General features: G+C 42.2%; 1 protein-coding gene across 5 annotated transcripts in view; it reads right to left on the bottom strand.

The window, feature by feature from the left end:
• LIFR (LIF receptor subunit alpha) overlaps window positions 1-21096 on the bottom strand; it is a 116088-nt gene that overhangs the window by 39556 nt on the left and 55436 nt on the right. For 4 of the 5 annotated variants that reach the window (XM_043488459.1, XM_043488458.1, XM_043488456.1 and 1 more), the window contains 4 exons: window positions 13427-13575; window positions 11703-11817; window positions 9120-9256; window positions 1832-1995 (listed from right to left, as the gene is read on the bottom strand). In XM_043488459.1, coding sequence (XP_043344394.1) covers window positions 1832-1995; window positions 9120-9256; window positions 11703-11817; window positions 13427-13568 — 558 coding nt within the window. In that variant the 5' untranslated portion in view covers window positions 13569-13575. The remainder of the gene's footprint in view (window positions 1-1831; window positions 1996-9119; window positions 9257-11702; window positions 11818-13426; window positions 13576-21096) is intronic. The other variant, XM_043488455.1, reaches the window with a different exon arrangement.

Genomic DNA, 21096 nt, shown 5'->3' with positions numbered 1-21096 from the left:
AATAGTATCTCCATTCATTTCTGCCTGATTTCACTTACATATCAAACAGTATCCCTCTTATTCTAGCATCCCTAAGTTAGGGGAAAAAACACCTATTCCCCCAAAGGAAGTAATGACAATGAGGAGCTGCTAAGTAGCTTTATAAACATCATATCATTCACAGTAGCAAATATCAGCACTACTTTACAAATAAGAAAAAGGTTTTGAGAAGTCATCCTAAGCTGGTAATTAGTAACCCAGAATACAACTGTTAGGCCATAATAAAAAGCTACACAACACAATTTTAAAGAAGTCATAGTTCTAAGACAACAATGCTAGACGAAATCAAAGTTGGCTGCAAATCTGACATTAAAATTAAAGAAAAGAAAGAGCATTTTAGATCGAGGTAATTAGAATGGGCTTCAAAATAAGGATTTGACCTGGGTCATGAAATGTGTATTGAGTTTACACAGGTGAAAAGGAGAGGGAGGGCATCTTAGATGAAGATAACAATACTGATAATGTAATATAAACTTTACTGGTTAACGGAGAGCACAGACTCTGCAATCAACTGTCAGCTGGGGTCTGAGTTCTGGCTCCTTCACTTAATGTGTTCCTCAGACTCTATATCTGAATCTGTAAAATGGGGATGATACTGACAGTGCCTCCCCCAGAGGCCTGTTGTAAAGATGCAAATGATTAACATATAGAGAGCTTTCACATCAATGTCAGTAACACCAGAAGCACTGGATACATGATAACCACAATTATGGCTACTGTCGTTTCAAGGGTGTAATACATAGGTTGTCTACAAGGAAAAATAAGATCGTGACTGTGAAATACAGAATAATCTTATTTATTATCTGTACTATCTTACCTATAAACTTAGGCAAAAAAACTACAAAATCATGGTCTTCTAATTCTTAAGTCTATGCTGCTGCTAAGTCATGTCAGTCGTGTCCGACTCTGTGGGACCCCATAGAGGGCAGCCCAACAGGCTCCTCTGTCCCTGGGATTCTCCAGGCAAGAATACTGGAGTGGGTTGCCATTTCCTTCTCCAATGCATGAAAGTGAAAAGTGAAAGTGAAGTCGCTCAGTCACATCTGACTCTTAGGGACCCCATGGACTGTAGCCTACCAGGCTCCTCCGTCCATGGGATTCTCCAGGCAAGAGTACTGGAGTGGGGTGCCATTGCCTTCTCTTAAGTCTATAACTAGGCATATATCAAGTGCATTAAAGAGGAAAAGGATAAAGGGAATTCCCACATACTAGTTGTCAACTTGTTTTACTACTGTCTCACTATTCCTCAGACAAAGAACAAACTGAAGACAGACCATAAAGTAACTATTCATAACCAGTATTTAAAAAAAGCATGTACTACTAATATAAGAATGTCATTTTGGATTGAGATAAATTCAAACTTACAGATTTATGCAAAATTTCTCAACAATTACTATGTCTAAATATGTTTCAAAACATTTATGCTTATATTTATAATGTTAGATAATTTATAATAATAAGTAAATGAAATTATATGTATATTTTTATTCCATTTATGCAAAAACATGCATATAAAAAGGCTAGACAGGAATACACAAATATATTGTTTACTATATTCAAGTGGCAGAATCATGGATTAAACTTCCCTTAGTTTCCTAAACTTCCTATAATTGTTACACATTATTTCATTAATTTAGTGATTTTTTTTATAGTCATATCATACAGTCTTTAATGAACTCCAAAGGGATATCTGATCTACTTCTTTAATAATCAAAAGGTTCACTTCAAAATTCAAAAAATTATTCAGTTTCTTTAGTGTCATAGGAAAAAATCTATTTTTGTTTAAACTTACTAATTTTACAATTTCCATATTCTTTTTACGTAGAACTTTAATTTCCCAGATGACATTTGAGTCATGTGGAAAAACAGAACCTTTGTCATTCCACTTTAGGTGTAACGTAGAAGTTGAGAAATCAGCAGACAAATTCAAGATCTCTGGAGCTTCTGGAATTAAGGCTTAAAAAAGGAAACAAAAGATAAAATTTATTAAAAGAAGTAATGTTCTTCATATTGTAATTCCATTAATCAACTAATTTTAAACTCTATTCCTTCTTGATCCAAAAATAATTAAGGAGTAAAGCAAGTTCTTAGTACTGAAAAGAGAATAAATATATGTATTCATTTGTACAAGCAGCTCCCAATGATTCATCAGCCAAATCTGAGGAAATTATTTACCAGCCAGATGTTTCAAATCCATAACACAAACAGCAACTGGGTTCCCACAACACTCTGGTGTCACTGGGTCTGGGATCTCCAAACAGGCAACATCAGAGGGAAGTGAAAGAGCTTCCGCTGTATGGACTGTGTCAAGCTGGCCTTGGCAAAGCTCTCCATCTGCGCTCTCTGCTCCCTCCCCACTCATCTTCAATGCCACAGCCTCCACACTAGGGAAAGTCACCCACTTCTGGATGCAGTGAACTGGCACTGGCATATTGTTGTTGCTAAGTTGTGTCTGACTGTTAGTGACCCCAGAGCCCGCCAGGCTCCTCTGTCCATGGGATTTCCCAGGCAAGGATACAGGAGTGGGTTCCCATTTCCTTCTCCAGGCAATCTTCCCAACCCAGGGATCGAACCCAAGTCTCCTGCATTGGTAGGCAGATTCTTTACCACTGGGACACCAGAGAAGCCCACAATGGGCACAGGCAGCAGTAAATAGCAGCAAGATGGTGCTAATGAGATGAGGAAGCCAATGGGATTCCATGCAGATCTAAGAAGCACTCGGCAGGATGTGGGAAGTCTTTCAGAAAGGTTAGTTTGCAGTGGTGGGCAAAAGGCCTGTAGGGAGCTGAGAAAGAGATAAGGTGACCCAGTAGGAGACAGCCAGGCTATGGTAATAAGGATACGGCTCAGGATGTCATATATGGAAAAGAAAGGACAAATCTAATGGACATTTCAAAGAAATAAAGGATTAGTAAGACATGAAAACATCTAAAATTTCCTCAAGTCACCAGCCCAGAAAGCAAGAAAGGCAAAAGGAACCATGGACCATTGTGAAGAGAGGTGGGAGCCAGGCCATGGCTAAGTGTCAAGGAGGAAGAGACCATCACTGAAGCAGGGAGCAGACAGTAAGAACGGGGACCAGGGAGAGTATGCACACAGACTCAAGAGGAACTCAGTGAGTGCAGCTCAAGAAATGAACCTAACACACAGATACAAAGCCGCCAAAGCCGGAGAGCTAGTGACCCAGTCACACTTCCAAGAAACCAGAGAACCCAGCAAGAATCCTGAGAGCAACACATGTGGAAGCAGCAGAAGGCAGAGAAAATCTGGGATCGCTAGGATCAAAAGAAATGGGCTGTCTTCCGGGCCCAAGAAAACAGAGTTCAGAAGGTACAGAAGTTCAGAAGGTCTGAGAAAAGACCACTGATGGTGGTGAGGGTACCATCAATTCTAAGAAACAATGCTGGCAGGGCAACTGGCTCTGAACCTGCATTACAAAAGGTAAAGAGAAAAACCATGCTCAACGATAGGGCCTCTCATAGGGAGAAAACTGGTACACTAAAAAGAAAGAAAGAAAAAGCAGAAAGAATAAGGAATTCTTAAAAATCTTCAAGTCTTTGTACCTACAAGGGATGAGCATCATATGGAAAAACTTAGGGGGTCAGTGGAAAACACACACGGTATGAGCCTATTCTATAAAATTCAGGGTTTCTAGTAGGTAGGGCTCTTTCTTGCCTGTGCTCTCCTCAAATGACAGTTGAGGTGAAGGTAAGTTCAAAATCACTGCAGACGGTGACTGCAGCGATGAAATTAAAAGATGCTTGCTTGTTGGAAGAAAAGCTACGACAAACCTAGACAGCATATATATTAAAAAACAGAGACATCCCTTTGCTGACAAAGGTCTGTATGGTCAAAGCTATGGTTTTTCCAGTAGTCATGTACAGATGAGAGCCGGACCATTAGAAAGGCAAGTGCGGAAGAACTGACGCTTTCAAACCACAGTCCAGGAGAAGACTCTTGAAGAGTCCCTTGGACAGCAAGGAGAACAAACCAGTCAATCCTAAAGGAAATCAACCCTGAAAATTCATTGGAAGCACCAATGCTGAAGCTGAAGTTCCAACACTTTGACCACCTGATGTGAAAAGCTGACTCACTGGAAAAGACCCTGATGCTGGAAAAGATTGAGGGCAGGAAGAGAAAGGGGCAACAGAGGATGAGATGGTAGGATGGCATCACCGACTCAATGGACATGAACTTGAGTGAACCCTCAGACAGTAAAGGACAGGGAGGCCTGGCATGCTGCAGTCCATGGGGTCACAAAGAGTTAGACATAACTTAGCAACTGAACTACAACCGTTATATAGCTCCATAAGGACAGTGGAAGATTCTTTATAGAAGTTTAAGTGGGAAACCGCTTTTAAAAAGAAGGAGCAAATGAGGAGCAACAAGCTGATTCAGAGCCAGAAGGGGCAAGTTCAAGGTGGCAGGGCAACCACAGAAAGCAGAGGCTGCCAAGAACTTGGGTCTGTCAAATGTTTCAAGAAGTCACAATGTAGTAACTTAAAATTATGCAACATGAGAATATTTTATTAAGGCAACACTCATCTATTAAAATGCTTCACTCTCTGAAAAGTACACATAATTAACATTTTATCAAATAGCAGTAGCCTACTCTTCAAAACCTAAGTCATATCTAATATTTCAAGCTAAAAACAGAAGCAGTCATAATTACAAGTGAAAAGATTAAACACACTTCTTTTCATTTCATAGTAAATTCCTTCATCATGCACCTGGGAAGCTCCCCTAGGCGCCCATGAACTGTCATCTGCCTTTCTCTCCAGCTAAAATGCACTTGAGGACAATGTTAACTTGTTTTCTAGAAACTAGAAACTTTTCAGCTAGAAAAAAATATCATCAGTCTTATTTGTGATGCTGGCATATCTTTGCCCATAACCTCCATGTCCCTTCCACCTTAGGACATCAGACCTGGGAGCTTTCCCAGGTCTTTCTGAAAGGATCCACAGTATTTATTCGGCCTCAGACAGATCCAAATTTTTATTTTAAGAAGCTTAAGAGATTAAAAATCTTACAAAGACTTATTTTTGTCCTTGTCCTTGTCAATTAGAAGTATATTGTACGTGCTAAGTCACTTCAATTGTGTCCGACTCTTTGCGACCCTATGGACTGTAGACCGCCAGGCTCTCTGTCCATGGGGATTCTCCAGGCAAGAGTATTGGAGTGGGTTGCCATGCCCTCCTCCAGGGGATCTTCCTGACCCAGGGATCAAACACGCATCTCTTCTGTCTCCTGCATTGGCAGGCAGGCTCTTTACCACTGATGCCACTTGGGAAGCCCAGAAGTTTATTAGATGTATGTATATATGTTAAATTTCTTCTTGACTCTGTATGTATACTTTTGAAAGGATCTTAATATCTGGAGAAAACTTAATTTCTCATAGCTTTATTTAGTAGCAAATTGCCAAAGTACCCAAATCTTCTGATGTACAGCTCCACACCATTTCACAGCATCTCTTGCACATGATAGATGTTCAAAGGTTTACTGATGGACCCGTCTCCCTCTCTTATATTCATGTAATTTGCTATTTGTTTTCTTGAGTAGTGGTAGTAATAACTTAGCATTGGGATACTGTTTATCTAATATTCTAATCATGATCAGAACCATTATTATTAAAAATGCTATCTGGCTCAGTGGTAAAGAACACGCCAATGTAGGAGATGTGGGTTTGATCCCTGGGTCGGGAAGGTCCCCTGGAGGAGGAAATGGCAACCCATTCCAGTATAAATATAGCTTGGGAAATCCCAGGGACAGAGGAGCTGGCAGACTGCAGGGTACAAAGAGTCAGACATGACTGAAGTGTCTTTGCATGCACAATAAACTTCTAATTGACAAGGACAAGCACAAAAATAAGTCTTTGCGAGATTTTTAATCTCTTAATAACCCTTTGTAAGATTTGGTCTGTTAATCAAATGTTACCTAGGGTCCGTCCTGATTTGCCTTTCTAACACTGTTATCTTCAAGTAGTTTTCCAGATGGAATGCTCTTACTCCCTACTAAAAAAGCAGACAACACAAATTGGCTCTTTGACGGAGTCCTGGGGAAATTTTTTAAAATCTGGAATAAAATTAAGTTAGAGTCCTCATACCTCACTACAAAATAATTCCAGATGGAGGAAAGATTTAAGCATGATAACAAAACCAAAATCCCCCAAATATCATGAGATTCTATTATATAAAAATGAAAACTTGTGGTGTGAAAAACACCACAAAGTTTAAATTTGGGGAAATATTTATGGAAAAAGATTTTTAACAAATAGAACATAACTGATAATCATACTATATGGAGAGCTCTTGTGAACTGAGAAGGAAATATGAAATTTCAACATGAGAGAAAATTTACAAAGGACACAAATAGTTCAGAAAAAGAATAAAAATGACAGATAATTTTTTAAAAGTAAACACAGAAATATAAAAACAATAATGCTGTAATTTGGGGGGGTCATCAGAATGCAGTGGTCAAACTAAGGGAGAAGGACAATATGCGTAGTCCTGGCCAGGATGCAGACAAGCAGGTGTGCTCTAATATGATGTCTGTGAGAATGCAAAAAGATTCAAAATTTTGGAGGAACAACTGGTAATGGATATCAAGAGTCATAAAAAGGAAATGTTTCCAACACAGCATTCCCAATTCTACGAATTCAGCTTAGGAAAATCATCATACAAATTCAGCAACGTAGATGTGCAAAAAATGTTCATTAAAGCATTGGAAGTAATACTGAAAAGCTACAAGTAAAAATCTCAATGATAATAATCACTGACAATCCCAAACTCCCTAACTATCCCTTCCTACTACCCTTCCCACCTGGTCTGGAACTGGTATGCACACAGTACTATATTTCAAATGGATAACTAATAAGGACCTACTGTCCATATAATCAAAGCTATGGTTTTTCCAGTAGCCAGGTATGAATGTGAGAGTTGGACTATAAAGACGACTGAGTGCCAAAGAATTGATGCTTTTGAACTGTGGTGCCAGAGAAAACTCTTCAGAGTCCCTTGCACAGCAAGATCAAACCAGTCAATCCTAAAGGAAATCAACCCTGAATATTCATTCGAAGGACTGAGGCTGAAGTTGAAACTCCAATACTTTGGCCACCTGATGGGAAAAGCCGACTCACTGGAAAAGACCCTGATGCTAGGAAAGATTGAGGATGCAGGAGAAGGGGGTGGTAGAGGATGGGATGGCTGGATGGTACCACCAACTCAATGGACCTGAGTTTGAGCAAACTCTGGGAGATAGTGAAGGACAAGGAAGCCCGGAGTGCTGGAGTCCATGGGGTCATGAAGAGTTGGACAGGACTTAAGTGACTGAACAATAATAGTAACTGTATAGAACAGGGAACTCTGCTCAGTATTATGTAACAACCTAAATGGGAAAAGAATTTGAAAAGAACAGATACATGTTATGTATAAATTGGGGAAAAAAAGACACCAATCTAGTTCAGTTTTACAAGGCCTCTATTTAAAACAAGAAAATGAGGCTTCCCTAGTGGCTCAGATGGTAAAGAATCTGCCAGCAATACAGGGGATCTGGGTTCAATCTCTGGGTCAGGAAGATCCCCTGGAGAAGGGAATGTCTACCCATTCCAGTATCTTTGCCTAGAGAATTCCATGGACAGAGGATCTTGGTGGTCTTTAGTCCACGGGGTTGCAGAGTCAGACGCAACTGACTAACACACACACATACACATTTGATTACAATAAATAGTATAATAAGCTAAAAAATAAAATATAACTTGCTAAAAATAAAATACAATTTGCTAAAAATAAAATCAATAACCAAGTAATTACGGTACCTCCATTCAATGGAATACTATGCAACCTAAAAAAATGGAGATTTACATAATGTCTTGAAAATCTATATGTTCTGGTAAGCCTATTATAAAGTAATATAAACTTTACTGTATATATATATATATACACACACACACATACACACACACAGAGAAAATACATGTAGTTAATACTATTTAACAGAATACAAGTATTAACAATATTTCTCCGCAGGTACTGGCATCATGGCTGATCTATACAAAATAATCTCACATGGATCTCACGTACAACTACAGAAAGAAAATAACAAACACAGCTCTTCTCTCTTTTATTTTGAAGACAGCCTTAAATAGCACTTACCCCAGACCAGCCAGAAAATGAGAGAAAATGAGACAGGTTCTAAATTCCTGGACAGCATGCTTGTTATTATCCTTTAAAAATCTGTGCTATCTCAGACACAGACCACTCCAAACATGCATTCTGTCTGTAAATCTGGACAGATCACTTATATTTTCTTTCCCTTGCTTCAGCGTAAGTCATCCTTGTAAGACTCACTGTGGTATCATTATGATGCCATCCCATAATAGTTGTCATAAGGCAACACACCTGTTTAGCCAACCATTAAAAGAATCAAGACAACTAAGGTTTTTAAGATCTCACTGCAAAGAATAATTTCATTTCCATCAGCCTGGGTTTATTCATGCTTCCACCCAGCTTGTAGCATTATATCCAAGGTATTCGGTCAACACATCTGTAAAAGATACCGGCGAAGTGCAAGGCACTGAACTAGACCCTAGCAGTAGAAGACAGAGTCTCTGCCCTTGGGGAGCCTATTTTCTTGTAAGGGAAACACACACAGGGAGCACCTACTTACATAATAAATTATTTATGCAATTGTGAGAAATGCCACAAAAGAGAAAGACAGACTGCCAAAAGGAATGGGGTCTCCTCTGGGCAGGGATGGTCAATGACTAGTTCCTTGAGATGGCTGAAGAATTCTGAAAGGCGTGCAGGAATCAACAAAGTAGACGGGGAGGAGAAAAGCTTCCAACTGTGGGAAGGACCTTAACCTCTACAGCATCTATTTGCTTGACCAGAGGAAGAGTTTGCTTTCATCGTGATCTTGCCTGTGCTCCACAGTTGGAAGTGTGATCATTGGGTACATGGGAGTATTAGTATAACAACAGATATCAAAGAACGGTACATGTTTGTCAACAATAAAGCACTGAAATACTAACAAAGGCACCATTCTGAGATATTTTCAAATCAATTTTCTTTTCAAATACTTACAAACATTTTTTTCATTTAGTATGAATTTACTTTTGGAACTTCCAAACTCATATAAAGGGTTTACTGTTATTTCATAATCACCAGGTAAAAGAGGTGGGATTTTAATATCTTTCTCCAATTGATAACAAGAATGGGACCTGAAATATAAGAAATCAAAATTCAATTAGCAGATAAAATTGAGTTCAATTTTCATAAAAGTTGATTGACAAAAGATGCACTGAAAAACACTTTATGTTCTTTTGTATACAAAAACATGACAGGTCATGTTGCACTTCAAGACTGAAAAAAGAGAGTAAGTGGTAAGTCCATCAATGTAGAGGTGGTAAAACTAACCAGACTGGACCAGAAATAGAGAGAGTAAGCAGAGATGATTCTCTCCAGAAACTCAGGATTTCAGCGTGCCCTTCAAAGCCCCACCCCAACTTTCTCTGTGCAGGCTTGTGTCCCCCACCTCACACACCTGCCCCCCACTTGTGGACCACACCATCACAGGGTTCCCATCACTGGGACTTCAACTCAGCCTGTCTGCTCCTCTGTCTTGGCTCACGGTTCAGTCATACAAAACATTCTCATCAGCTCTGCTTTGAAAGAGCTTCTAGTTCCCACCCATTACCTCTCAGACAAAAGAGAGTTTTTCCTCTGTGGTTCCATGGGCTTTTGTATCTTTACAGGGCATGTTTACACACTCTGTTATTCACATACATTTCTAACTTCCCATAAAAATTTTAATTCAAGCAAAAGGACTTTGGGTGCCTTCTGCATCACCACCCTGTTCCGCACAGGCTTCCTCACATTACTCACTTAGGACTGAGGACTTGAAAGGGTCGGCTCGCCTCCTCTCAACCTCACCTGTGAGGTTTCTTTATGCGCCAGCAACACAAAACCACCTGAATTCTATAAATCAGGCTTTTCATACATTGATACCATTGTACCCAACATCCTCGCCGGCTGGAATGGCTTTCCGTCCTATTTCTGCTGAGCAAATTGAGTATTCCTGCTCCACAACCATGCTTCTGACAGCCTCTCTGGACCTCACACTGCTTAGTCAGCGCTCCCTCAGACCACCACAGACAACTCCCATCAGCACTTAATCCACGGCATCGTTATGACCTGCTTCTTGTGCACTCCTGGGGCCAGGATAACTTCCTCTCTGGGGGGCCTGCGGTGGTTATTAGTGCCGTTTACCAGATTTTTCGGATTCTCCCCTTCTGGGTTCAAACGAGGATGGCCCTTCCCTGCTCCTCTGAAGCAAGGCATGGCCATGTGACACTGTTCATGGAGAAACTGAGTGAAAGTCACATCTCTCACGTCAGGAAGGAAGCTCTGAAAGGCTGTGCTCCCCTTCTGCCTCGTTCCAGTGCATTAAAAGATGAGGGTCCCCTGGCCTGGGTCCCTGAGGGCAGGACAAGGGGCAGAGATGCCAGATGACCCCATGATAGACACAAGACACAAGCAAGAGTAATCCTTTATTTTCACTGCAGAAAACGACAATATAAAACCTGAGGGTTGTCTCTGCAACAAAGCCAAGCTCAACTTAGCTGATAAACGACCACAACACTTAGACTAAGGCCCGAAAAATCTACATGCACTGGGAAAAAACCTGAGTGTACTTAAACCCACATTTATGTCACTTTACAATAGGACCACTCGTCAGCACACTGGTGCTTGGAGCTCTGTACCGAACTTCTCTGGCATCGCTAAACAGCTCTGAGGCTTGCTGGGGTCAGGGAGGGGCACGCAGAGTGTTCGGGCTTGCAGACACCCTGAGGGCTTCCACTGCAGGCCCCGGGACTTGTAGCGACTACAGGATCACCTGAGAGGTGTGACAGAATCTGCCACTTGTCTCTTGGCACCCCCTCCCCCTCCTCTGAGTGACATTACCCCAGGTTTACTCAGGCACATTGCCATCAGCTCTGAGAACACATCACCCAGCCTCTCATGCAAATAGGTTTGGCCCTTGGATGAAGTTCTGCCAATGACAGACATCTCTTCAGGGAGTCTCTGAAGAAAATCACTTCTCCCTGAAGGAAATCATCCTTCCTGTCCTTCCTGCTTCCTGGAACGCAGACATGACAGTCACCCTGGAGCATCATCGTGAACCAGGAGATCACACACTCAGGATGGCAGAGTACTATGGGAAACAGGAAAATGGGTCTATCGTGGCCATGTGCACCCACGTCAGCCTTGAACTGCCCACTCCGGACCTTTTACGTGAGAGTAAATGCCTGTCTATCAAACTGCTACTACTGACATTTTCTATTGGAATCTAAACTTGAACCTCACTGATACAGGCAGGCATTGGTTTAGGACAGACCAGTAAAACTTCCCCACAGCTTATCAGAACCCACAGCCCATGAGAAGTGTGTCCCATACTCAAAATTCCCACAACAAAAGAATCAGTCATGGCCAAGAGAAGGGTTTGTTTCCACCCTGACTGAAGTTAAGAGTCACCTTTTTAGGAAATAGAGAGCTAGGATTTAAAATTTCTTTTAAAAATTTCCAGAATAAAATCTTTATATTCTAAAATGAAAGACAAGGAACCTTTAGGTTATAACTGTAAATTAACCAAAGTATTTCCGTTACCGGTTTTCAATGCAAACTTCATAAGCAGCACCATGACCTGCTCCAGAAGGTACTCTCCAAGAACAGTTCCACACTTGTAAATTGTTAGTTACACACTTCAAATCAGGAAGAGTCCCTGGAGAAGGAGAAACAACACACAACACACACACACATACTGCATATTAATTTAACTGCACTGTAAAGGTCAACAAGTCAAACCATCCCCAGGTGTAAGTACAAGCTATGCAGGGCCCAAGTTCTTTATGCAGAGGTGAACCTGCAGTCACAGGACGTTACTGCTTTTCTATTTCTTTTTTTGTAGCTTTGGTTTAAAGAAGCTAGCGAGTAAACTGATGAAAGCGGGCCAACCACTAGACCACTTAGGGGTTAGGCCTCTCTCAAAAATTCCACTTCCAGGCAACTAATATAAATAGAGGGAGTGACTGTACAGATTCGATGAAGGGACCGAGAAAGGGCCTGGGAGAATTTTAATCTACAGTGACCCCATTTGCAAAAAAACAAAAAAAAAAAATTTTTTTTAAGTAACTGTAAGACTCTAAGTAAAAATAAAAACTATGTATCTCTTATACCACAAACATAGCTTCTAAGCACTCCTAACTACTACTGCTTCACAGCTTGTTACAGACTGCCACCTATACAGAAATCCCACAGCCAATCTTTAGGTTTTTATGAAGCACATCATATACATGGTAATAAACTCACATGAGTCTCTGGAAAATAGATATTTTGTGTAGGCCTAAACAACTGAAAGGTGACAAGTAATTCAGAAGATTACAGTCCTAATAGTACTGACTGACGCAACACTGCTCACGAAGTACATCAACACTATACAATGAAAAACTGTCACTCTAAAAAGGCAAGGGAGACGAGAGAGAGCAGAGGACAGAAGGAGGGAAAGCGGGCGGAAAAATGGAAGGAGGGAGAAAAGGGAAGGAGGGAAAGCAAGCAGAGTGTGAAAAAAGGTATTCTATCTCAGACTCTCCATATAAACATCTATTAAAAAGGCTTCTTAATTTTTACATATTATTGGTATGATATTCACTATAGCAATAAATTATACACATATAAGCTAGAAAACAAAAACATCAGAAACACATTATAAATCATTAGTAATATAATAATGTTATTTAATAGTAATTTGGGGGGAAGAAAAGGTATGTTTAATTATGAAAATAATATAAAAACTAAGCTCAGAGACAGAGGATGAAAATGTTCTTTGTACAGTAAGCTAGGTAACACCTACAGACATTCTTAATGCTTTTAAATAAGATGAAAATGAATAATATAAAATTTAAAGTAGATATGAAAGGCAAAATTACAGACAGAAAATAGACCAGTGTTGGCTGGAGGTGGGGAAGGGAGGGGCTCACAGCAGAGGAGCAGGGTCATTTTCTGGAATGATGGATCTGCCCCGAATCTTGACTGCACAGGTGGTTACATGACTGTATGCATTTGTCAAAACTAATAGAAATTTATCCTAAAAGGGTGAATTTTATTTTATTCTAACAGGAAGTCACACGTTACTTTTTTAAAGGGGAAAGAAAACTTAAATCTATCTCTTTATGGGCCTTTTTAAAAGAAACCAAAAGTACGTTTTAAAACATGACAAAGAAATGAAGTTTAACCATAACCTAAAGGGTTCAATATAGACTCAAGATCACTTCCTAATGAAAACAGTAATGACACTGCAATCAGTTCATCTTCTCTGACTCTCATGCACTTACTTTTTTCCTGGCTGTTTACTTGATTTGTTAAATACAGAAGCAGAACTGTTAATAAGAGCCACTGGAAATCTGAAGTCATCCTCATTCTTTTGCTGTCCACCAGGAAGGATGGTCGTTTCAAACATAAAGAAATGTCCATCATCTGTGTACTGCAATCAGTTAAGGAGAAGAATTTCAAATGGTGTTCAAACTGGTTCAAGACACTCCTTATCCTGTGCACATCAACACTGAAAATGGATACCGACAAATACCAAAACCTGCTGCGCATTAAAGCCCTGGAGAGACAACGAGACTCAGCTGCCCTGGCTTTGGGGGGACGTGCCAGTTGGACACAGCTGCTGCTCCGGGAGCTGTTATAGGGTCAATTTTCAAATGATAGGCTTCAAGTTCAAGATTACAACAGAGCACATATTTATCAACCCTCAGTACTGCTAGAATAGAGAAAATCAGTGCCTAAAACCTAGGTCTTCACAATTTTAAGTGATACATGAAATGGCATTTTTAATTAGTATGTATTAACTTTTCCAGTTACTTATTTACGACAAGTAATACTGGTTTTCTTTTCCATGTACACTGCGATGTTAAGTTTCTATTTCATGTACTTTGAAACAGTTTTAAGAAAATAGTAGGGTCATTAGTTACATATGGGGGATTGCAGATGTGACAAAAACACCAAGTGACACACAAATGACTGAAATGTAACGAACACTCCAGCAGCTCCAGCGGGGAAGGGACCATTGGTAAACGAGATTTTAACCCATATCTGTTGAAAACCGAAAGCACAAGAACGAACAGCAACTGGCCCTGGTGGGCAGTAGGGAGGGGCTGCATCAGAGGGAGGCGCTGTTCAACCCGAGAGCTCCCAGAGGTACCTGTCAGCCTACCGAGCACCAGGTCCCCCTCTAGACACCAGAAACTGAGGCGGACAAAGTCCCTGCCATCAAGGGCCTTAGATGCTAGTTCTGGAGATACCTAAGTAAACAAGGAAGAAATTTAAGGTCCTGATACAAACTTTAAAAACCAGAGTAAGTCGATGTGCATGGAAGCGTGTGAGTGGTGGTCTATTATCTGGGCTGGGATGTGACTGACCAGAAGCCTGCCATGCTAAGATCAGGGAAAGAGTGGCAAGAGCAAATACAAGGACCCTAAGACGAGGACAGCTCACCAGGTTCAAAGGTCAGGAAGAGGGGCTGAGAGGACGTGGGCTGGTGAGGCCACAGAGAGCCTGAGGTCATCTAAAGGACACGAGCTTTTATGGGATTGAGATATAAGCCACTGGAGTGTTTTCATCAGGGGAGACCCACAATTCGATCTGTACTTTGGGAAGATTTCTCTCGCTTCTACATGGAGGACAGACTCTAGGGGAGAATGGAGGCTGGGGAACCAAGGTCCAAATAAGATAATCAGTGGTGAGGACTAGGGTTCTAAAAATGGAGGTGGTGAGAGGCCATCAGATTCAGGATCTGTTATAGAGATGGGGGACCTTACAAGCCATTATAGGCGGGGCAGGGTGGTGGTTAAAAACAGGTGCTGAATTGCAGCTTCTGTACTACTGTGTAACTTGAACCACTCTATGCTTCAGTTTCCCCATCGGTAAAGTAGGGATGATAACTGTATCTTTCTTGTAAGTCTGTTGTGAAGATTAAATTGTAAATATATGCAAATCACTTGGAATAGTGCCAACGACATGTAAGTGCTATAAGTGTATTTTGTATATTATGAAAGGTGAAGAGAGAAGTCAAAAGTGACTACTAGATTTGGTGGAAAAAATAACACTGGATGGATAGTGCACGCTCAGTCACTCAGTCATGTGTGATGCCCATGGACTGCAGCCTGCCTGACTCCTCCATCCATGGGACTTTCCAGGCAAGAATACTAGAGTGCGTTGCAATGTTCTACTCCAGGGGATCTTTCCAGCCCAGGGATCGAACCCATGCCTCCTGCACTGGCAGGCAGATTCTCTACCACTGAGCCACCTGGGAAGTCCCTGGATGGAGGTGCTGTGCTTGGTCGCTCAGGCATGTCTGACTCTTCATGACCCCATGACTGCAGCCTGCCAGGCTCCTCTGTCCATGGGGATTTTCCAAGCAAGAATACTGAAGTGGGTTACCATGTCCTACCCCAGGGGACCTCCGCGACTCAGGGATTGAACCCAGGTCTCCCACATTGAAGGCAGATTCTTCACCAACTGGGCTACCTAGGAAGCTCAAGAATACTGGAGTGGGTAGCCTATCCCTTCTCAAGGGAATCTTCCCAACCAAGGAATCGAACCAGGATCTCCTGTACTACAGGTGGATACTTTATCAGCTGAGATACCAGGGAAGCCCTATTGGATGGACAGTGGTACCATTTAAGTTCTCTCTGCATGCATGAAGATGGAGGCAGTGACTCATGGAGCCGAAGCTCAAGGATTACAAGATCTGTTACAGAAACCAACTTGGACATGCTCCTATGCCCCACTCCCAAAAGAAGTGTCCTCCCTGCAGAACACCAAAGAAATGTTGAGGACACAGAGCACTAGCAAAGACAAGGCTGTCAGAGGAAAGCTTTCACAACTGACCCTGATGCACTCCTCTGAGTAATGATGTTCCCGTCCACTGTTACTGAATGAAACTTGACAGCCAACAAGTCCTCAAAGTGTGCTGAAAATTCCTTGTCAGACCTAATATTACCTCATTTGTATATTGGAATAGACAACTAAGGATCATAAAACATATAAGCAAAGCCTAAATCATTAAAGAGAAATTCAGGATAAAAAGTATCACCAAAAGGAAAATAAAAATTACTCCCAGAGGAAATAGGGATCAGGAAAACTGGAAACACACACACATACACACACAAAACAGAAAACCACCTCTAAACAGTATTCTCTAAGGAGGCATGGCACAGTCATAAAAACAAGAGGAGGATGCAATAAAAAAGGAATAATAGAAACAGGAATAGCTCTTACATGTTACATACATTGGCTGATATTAAAAGACTTCTAATGAAAGATAAAACATTGAGCAATCTTTCAGAATAAACAAAAGACAGAAAAATGTGAGAAGAGAGATGAGCAACAGGAAATTGGGGGAAAAAACCAGTGATTGAACATCTGAAAAACTGGAACCTACTAACAAGAGAATTCAAGAAACACATGTCTTAGTGAAAGCAAACGACAGGATGGCTGCCTGTCAACTGCTGAGCACTGTCACATAGTCTTAACCAAACAAATACGAGGGACAAGCACACAATTCAAGTGTTCACCATTAGTTCTGGATGAATAACTTCTTAATCAATCACAGGGTTGCTGAGTTTACTTATTAGAATGAAAATACACTCATGGAATGTCTAAAATCCCAATTGCTAAAGTCAGGTGGCGTGTACAGCAATAGCCGAATAAAGAGACCAAACATGACCATGCCATGACCAAAACAATCACAACCCATACTCACAGATTGGCTATACGTTATCTTAAAGAAAACAATCCTGCACTATAAGATTTCATTTGTTATAGAAAAGAGGGGAGTGTCCCATGAAGTGGCAGGTGGGGGATGGTGGCGGCTGAGGAGAGCTCTGGATGGGGATGCTGTGGACTTAAGACTTTCATCCTGGCTCTGTTACTGATGATGGTGTGACTGAGTGCAATCACTCAATCCCTCCTGGCTTCAGCCTCAACTAGGGCAGCATGGAGGCAAGCTCTGCCCAGGGTCTTTATGAGAGAGAGATTCCTCTCCTGGCTTCAGCCTTAAACAGGGCGGCGTGGAGGCAGGCTCTGCCCAGGGTGTCTATGAAAGAGAGATTCCCCTCCTGGCTTCAGCCTTAACCAGGGCGGCGTGGAGGCAGGCTCTGCCCAGGGTCTCTATGAGAGATTCCCCGAGTTGGGCGGGGATATTCCGCCCCTGTGGGCAGGCACGAGCACACTGCCAGCAGCCCCATGAGGGGCTGCACTGAGCAGGTCTGTGAGGGGCAGGGTCGGGGTGCTCAGGAACAGAAGAATCAACGTCACTGTCACCAAGGCCAGCTTGACTGAAAATAGCCAAGATGATAAAAAGGACTTTCTTGTTACAACATTTACACAGAAAACCTTGAGTAAGACATTTAGGCCATACAGTATCAATGTGCTCATAAAATATCTGACTTCTCTACCAAAGGGACTGACTGGAGGCTGGAGCAACACACGAACAGAGCTTTCCAGTGAACAGGAAAATGAGGACACAGGACACTTTCTACTCCCTCCTGACACGTACACTGTCAGAACTTACTTTTTCCACCAATGCCTTATTCCTTAGAGGAAAGCATACCTTTTATTGAATTTCAGGAGCTAATTTTCAAAACTAGGCAAGCTGTCTCTCGACACATAGAAGAACACAAATGTAAACGCCAAGGGTAAGAGGGGAGAAATCACACAGGCAGGTGCCAACAAGAGCCCTGTGTCCTTGCATGGGGCAGAGCCACCTGCTTGAAAAATGGCAGCCAGATTTTCTTCTTTTTCAAGACTAGGTAGAAATCTGGGATTTTACATGAAATACTCAAATTTTTAAGCATAAGCAGCTCGTTCATATTTTTCAAACATCCTAAAGGCCAAACAGTGGACTCACAGAAAAGGCCCTGATGCAGGGAAAGATTGAGGGCAGCAGGAGAAGGGGGCGACAGAAGATGAGATGGCTGGATGGCATCACCGACTCAATGCACAAAGATCTGAGCAAACTCTGGGAGACAGTGAAGGACAGGGAAGCCTGGAGTGCTGCAGTCCATGGGGTTGCAAAGAGTCAGACACAACTTACTGACTGAACAATAACGAAAGGCCAAACGAGGTATGTCTACCAGTGTGTCTCTTGAGTGATGTAAATTAAAGGATTCCAAAATGTCGATAAATCCTTCTGTTCAGGAAAACTGATCACGCAGAATCAATTTATAAAACTGCTGAACTGAAAAAAAAAAAAAAAAGGATCTATCTTTTGCTTGTTTGTTCCCATGTCTTTGAATATATCAGCCCTGAGTGTGTATCCTGAGAGCCGGGGTGCAGAGCTCGGCCCCTCCCACAAAAGCTCCACACAGGTGCTGTTTTCGTTCTCCTAGGCTCTGAGAGCTCTGCCTCCAGGATGTGTGAGGTCCCAGAACTTTCTGCTGAGGACAGTTAGGAAAAAAAAGTGGAGAAAAGCAAAGCGAAAGGCAGAAAAGCACCAGAAACTGCAGTCCTGATAAACTCTGTTTAGTTGTGATAGCTTGTTGTTGTTGTTTTTCTTTTCAGGGGGTGAAGGGGAGACAGGAGGGCAGAGAGGGGGTAGGAATGTGACAGAGAGTGACTGAGCGTATTTGGCTGACGCAAGTCTATCCTACCCTGAAACAGGGCTTGAGAAACACCTGCTTAGGTGGGGGGAGGTGAGTAAAAATCCAAAGCATCTTTACCCTGAGCCCCATCCTTGTCGTCACAGTGAGATAACTCCCCTGTCATTAACTCATCAAAGGAATGAGATACTTGAAGGAGAAAGCTGCTTAACTCTAAGACAGCAAAACAATTGTGCAAGCAGGTGGCCAAGTCTGCAGGAGAGGAGATGTCTGGATGGTCACCCCGAGCAAGGTTCACTGGATGGAAAGCAGACAGTGTCCTACTGCTGGGTCCCAGCCTCCCAGTGTCCCTTTTCTTATTGTTTTCTATTAGGGAAGATAAAAATCATAAAAAAAAAAAACAAAAAAACAAAAAAAAACCAAACCCTGTGATCATCATCCACTTTCCTAATTCCACTTCTCACTCGGACCCCCTACTTACAAGATCTCAAGTTTCTCAAGCTCAGCCCTCTGGAGAAGACTCCCCAGGAACAGAAACTGCAGGTAGGTAGACTCTACTGTATTAGTATAGTCAAGTGCAGGGATCTAGGTAAAATGAGACGTACCCATGGAAAACGCCAACCTGGCTGAACTGGGAGCGGAGGAGCAGTGAGGAGAGGAAAACATAGACTTCTCAACCCTGGGAGCTTAAAGGTCGTCTTCCAAAAGTGGACTGAAAATTATTTCCACACTTGAATTCTATACTCAAACTACTAACTGAGAGAATAAAATACGTTTTAGAAAGACATACCAGATCTCAGAAGATACGTCTTCCTTGCGGCCATTCTTTGGAGGCTATTAGGGGATGCTGTCTGTTGTTGTTGTATAGTCACCAAGTCGTGTCTGACTCTTTGCCACCCTATGGATTGTAGCCCACCAGGCTCATCTGTCTATGGGATTCTCCAGGCAAGAATACTGCAGTGGGTTGCCATTCCCTTCTACAGGGGAATCTTCCCCTCCTAGGGATCAAACCAGTGTCTCCTGTATTAACAGGTGGGATTTACCCCTCTGATCTCTTTCCAGGTCACACTAAGATGGATTCCCTTCTCCTAGCTGCCCGAACCCCTCCATGACCCTGTCTATTTGTGCCTTTTCCCTTCTGCCTGGTGTCCCCTCTGTGCTCCTTTCTGCCACCCTCTGCTCAGTTCACCTGGGAGACTCCTGCTGGGCAGCAGGATGAGCTCACCATCACCTTCATGATCCCTCCCGGGATTCCCTGAAGGTCTGCTGCTCCTCCTTCTGCTTCCATGACACCGTGATTCCATCTCTACGACAGGGGCTGCACAAACTCTGGCCTCTGGACCATACAGGACCCACCTCGGCTTTTAGAAATAAAGTTTCACTAGACAGAGCCAAGCCCATTTGTGTACACAGTGCCCATCACATCACTGCACTGGGACTGAATGGCTCCCACAGAGACTGCGTGGCCAAGCCTAAAATACCGACCACCTGGTCCCTTCTAGAAAGTCTGCTGGCCCCTTCCCCATTCTGCAATTCTTCCCTCAGACTACAAGCTCCTTGAGAGAAAACACTGTCTCTCTCTTCACTGCAAGCCATGCCCCCCTACTCCCGCCTTGGATGAGCACAATGCCCGGCACTGAGCAGACACTCACAGTTCCAGCTGGCTGACTGGTGAAGGAACACCAAGAGGTACATGAATACGCGTACGTCTGCATACTATGCTTTGGCTGCTGGCTCCATACCAACTCATGTACTACCAACTGCGAACATAAACTGGGGATGTAGTTCCCATCCCATGTACTCAGGTGCCCCAAGGCACGTAAGGAAATGACCTCGGGTACGACATTACAGTTTAAATTTTTGGAGGTAACAAAGGGACATCTGTCCAACACCGTGAGGACCTTCAGTTCAGTGTGGTTCGGTCTGAACACTAGGTCATGCCACAGTCCTCTCCATGGCGTTCTATCTTTGTAAAGCAGGAGGGAAGGCTTGTTGGATGCTGTGATGAAGTGTAAGCACCACCCAAAGATCAATGGAGAGCTGTGGAAACGAGGCTGGCAGTGCCCGATCCATTCCCAAGTTTTGAAAAGTTATGCAGTACACAGCAGATTCATACATATGACTTTTAAAGAATAAAATAAAGATATTATTTCCTTTAGGTTGATATGCATTATTTTTTCAAACTGCTACTTGAAGTGTCAGGTCATACACACTTGCTAAGTTGTCAGGACCTAACAAATTCATAAAAAGAACTATAAGGTATTTCTTTTGACCTGGGGGCACTATAAAAACATCAATGAAACACTAAGGACACTATGGACCAAGAAAATTTGGAATTTACATTAGAGGACAGCTGAAGTGCTCAGGAAATTCCAGTATCTTATTTTAGCCTGCCTTCT

The sequence above is a fragment of the Cervus canadensis genome, chromosome 16, assembly GCF_019320065.1.
Source record: "Cervus canadensis isolate Bull #8, Minnesota chromosome 16, ASM1932006v1, whole genome shotgun sequence".
In the NCBI taxonomy this organism is placed as follows: Eukaryota; Metazoa; Chordata; class Mammalia; order Artiodactyla; family Cervidae; genus Cervus; species Cervus canadensis.
Note: the sequence above shows the minus strand (reverse complement) of the source record. Positions and strands in the feature narration are given on the sequence as shown.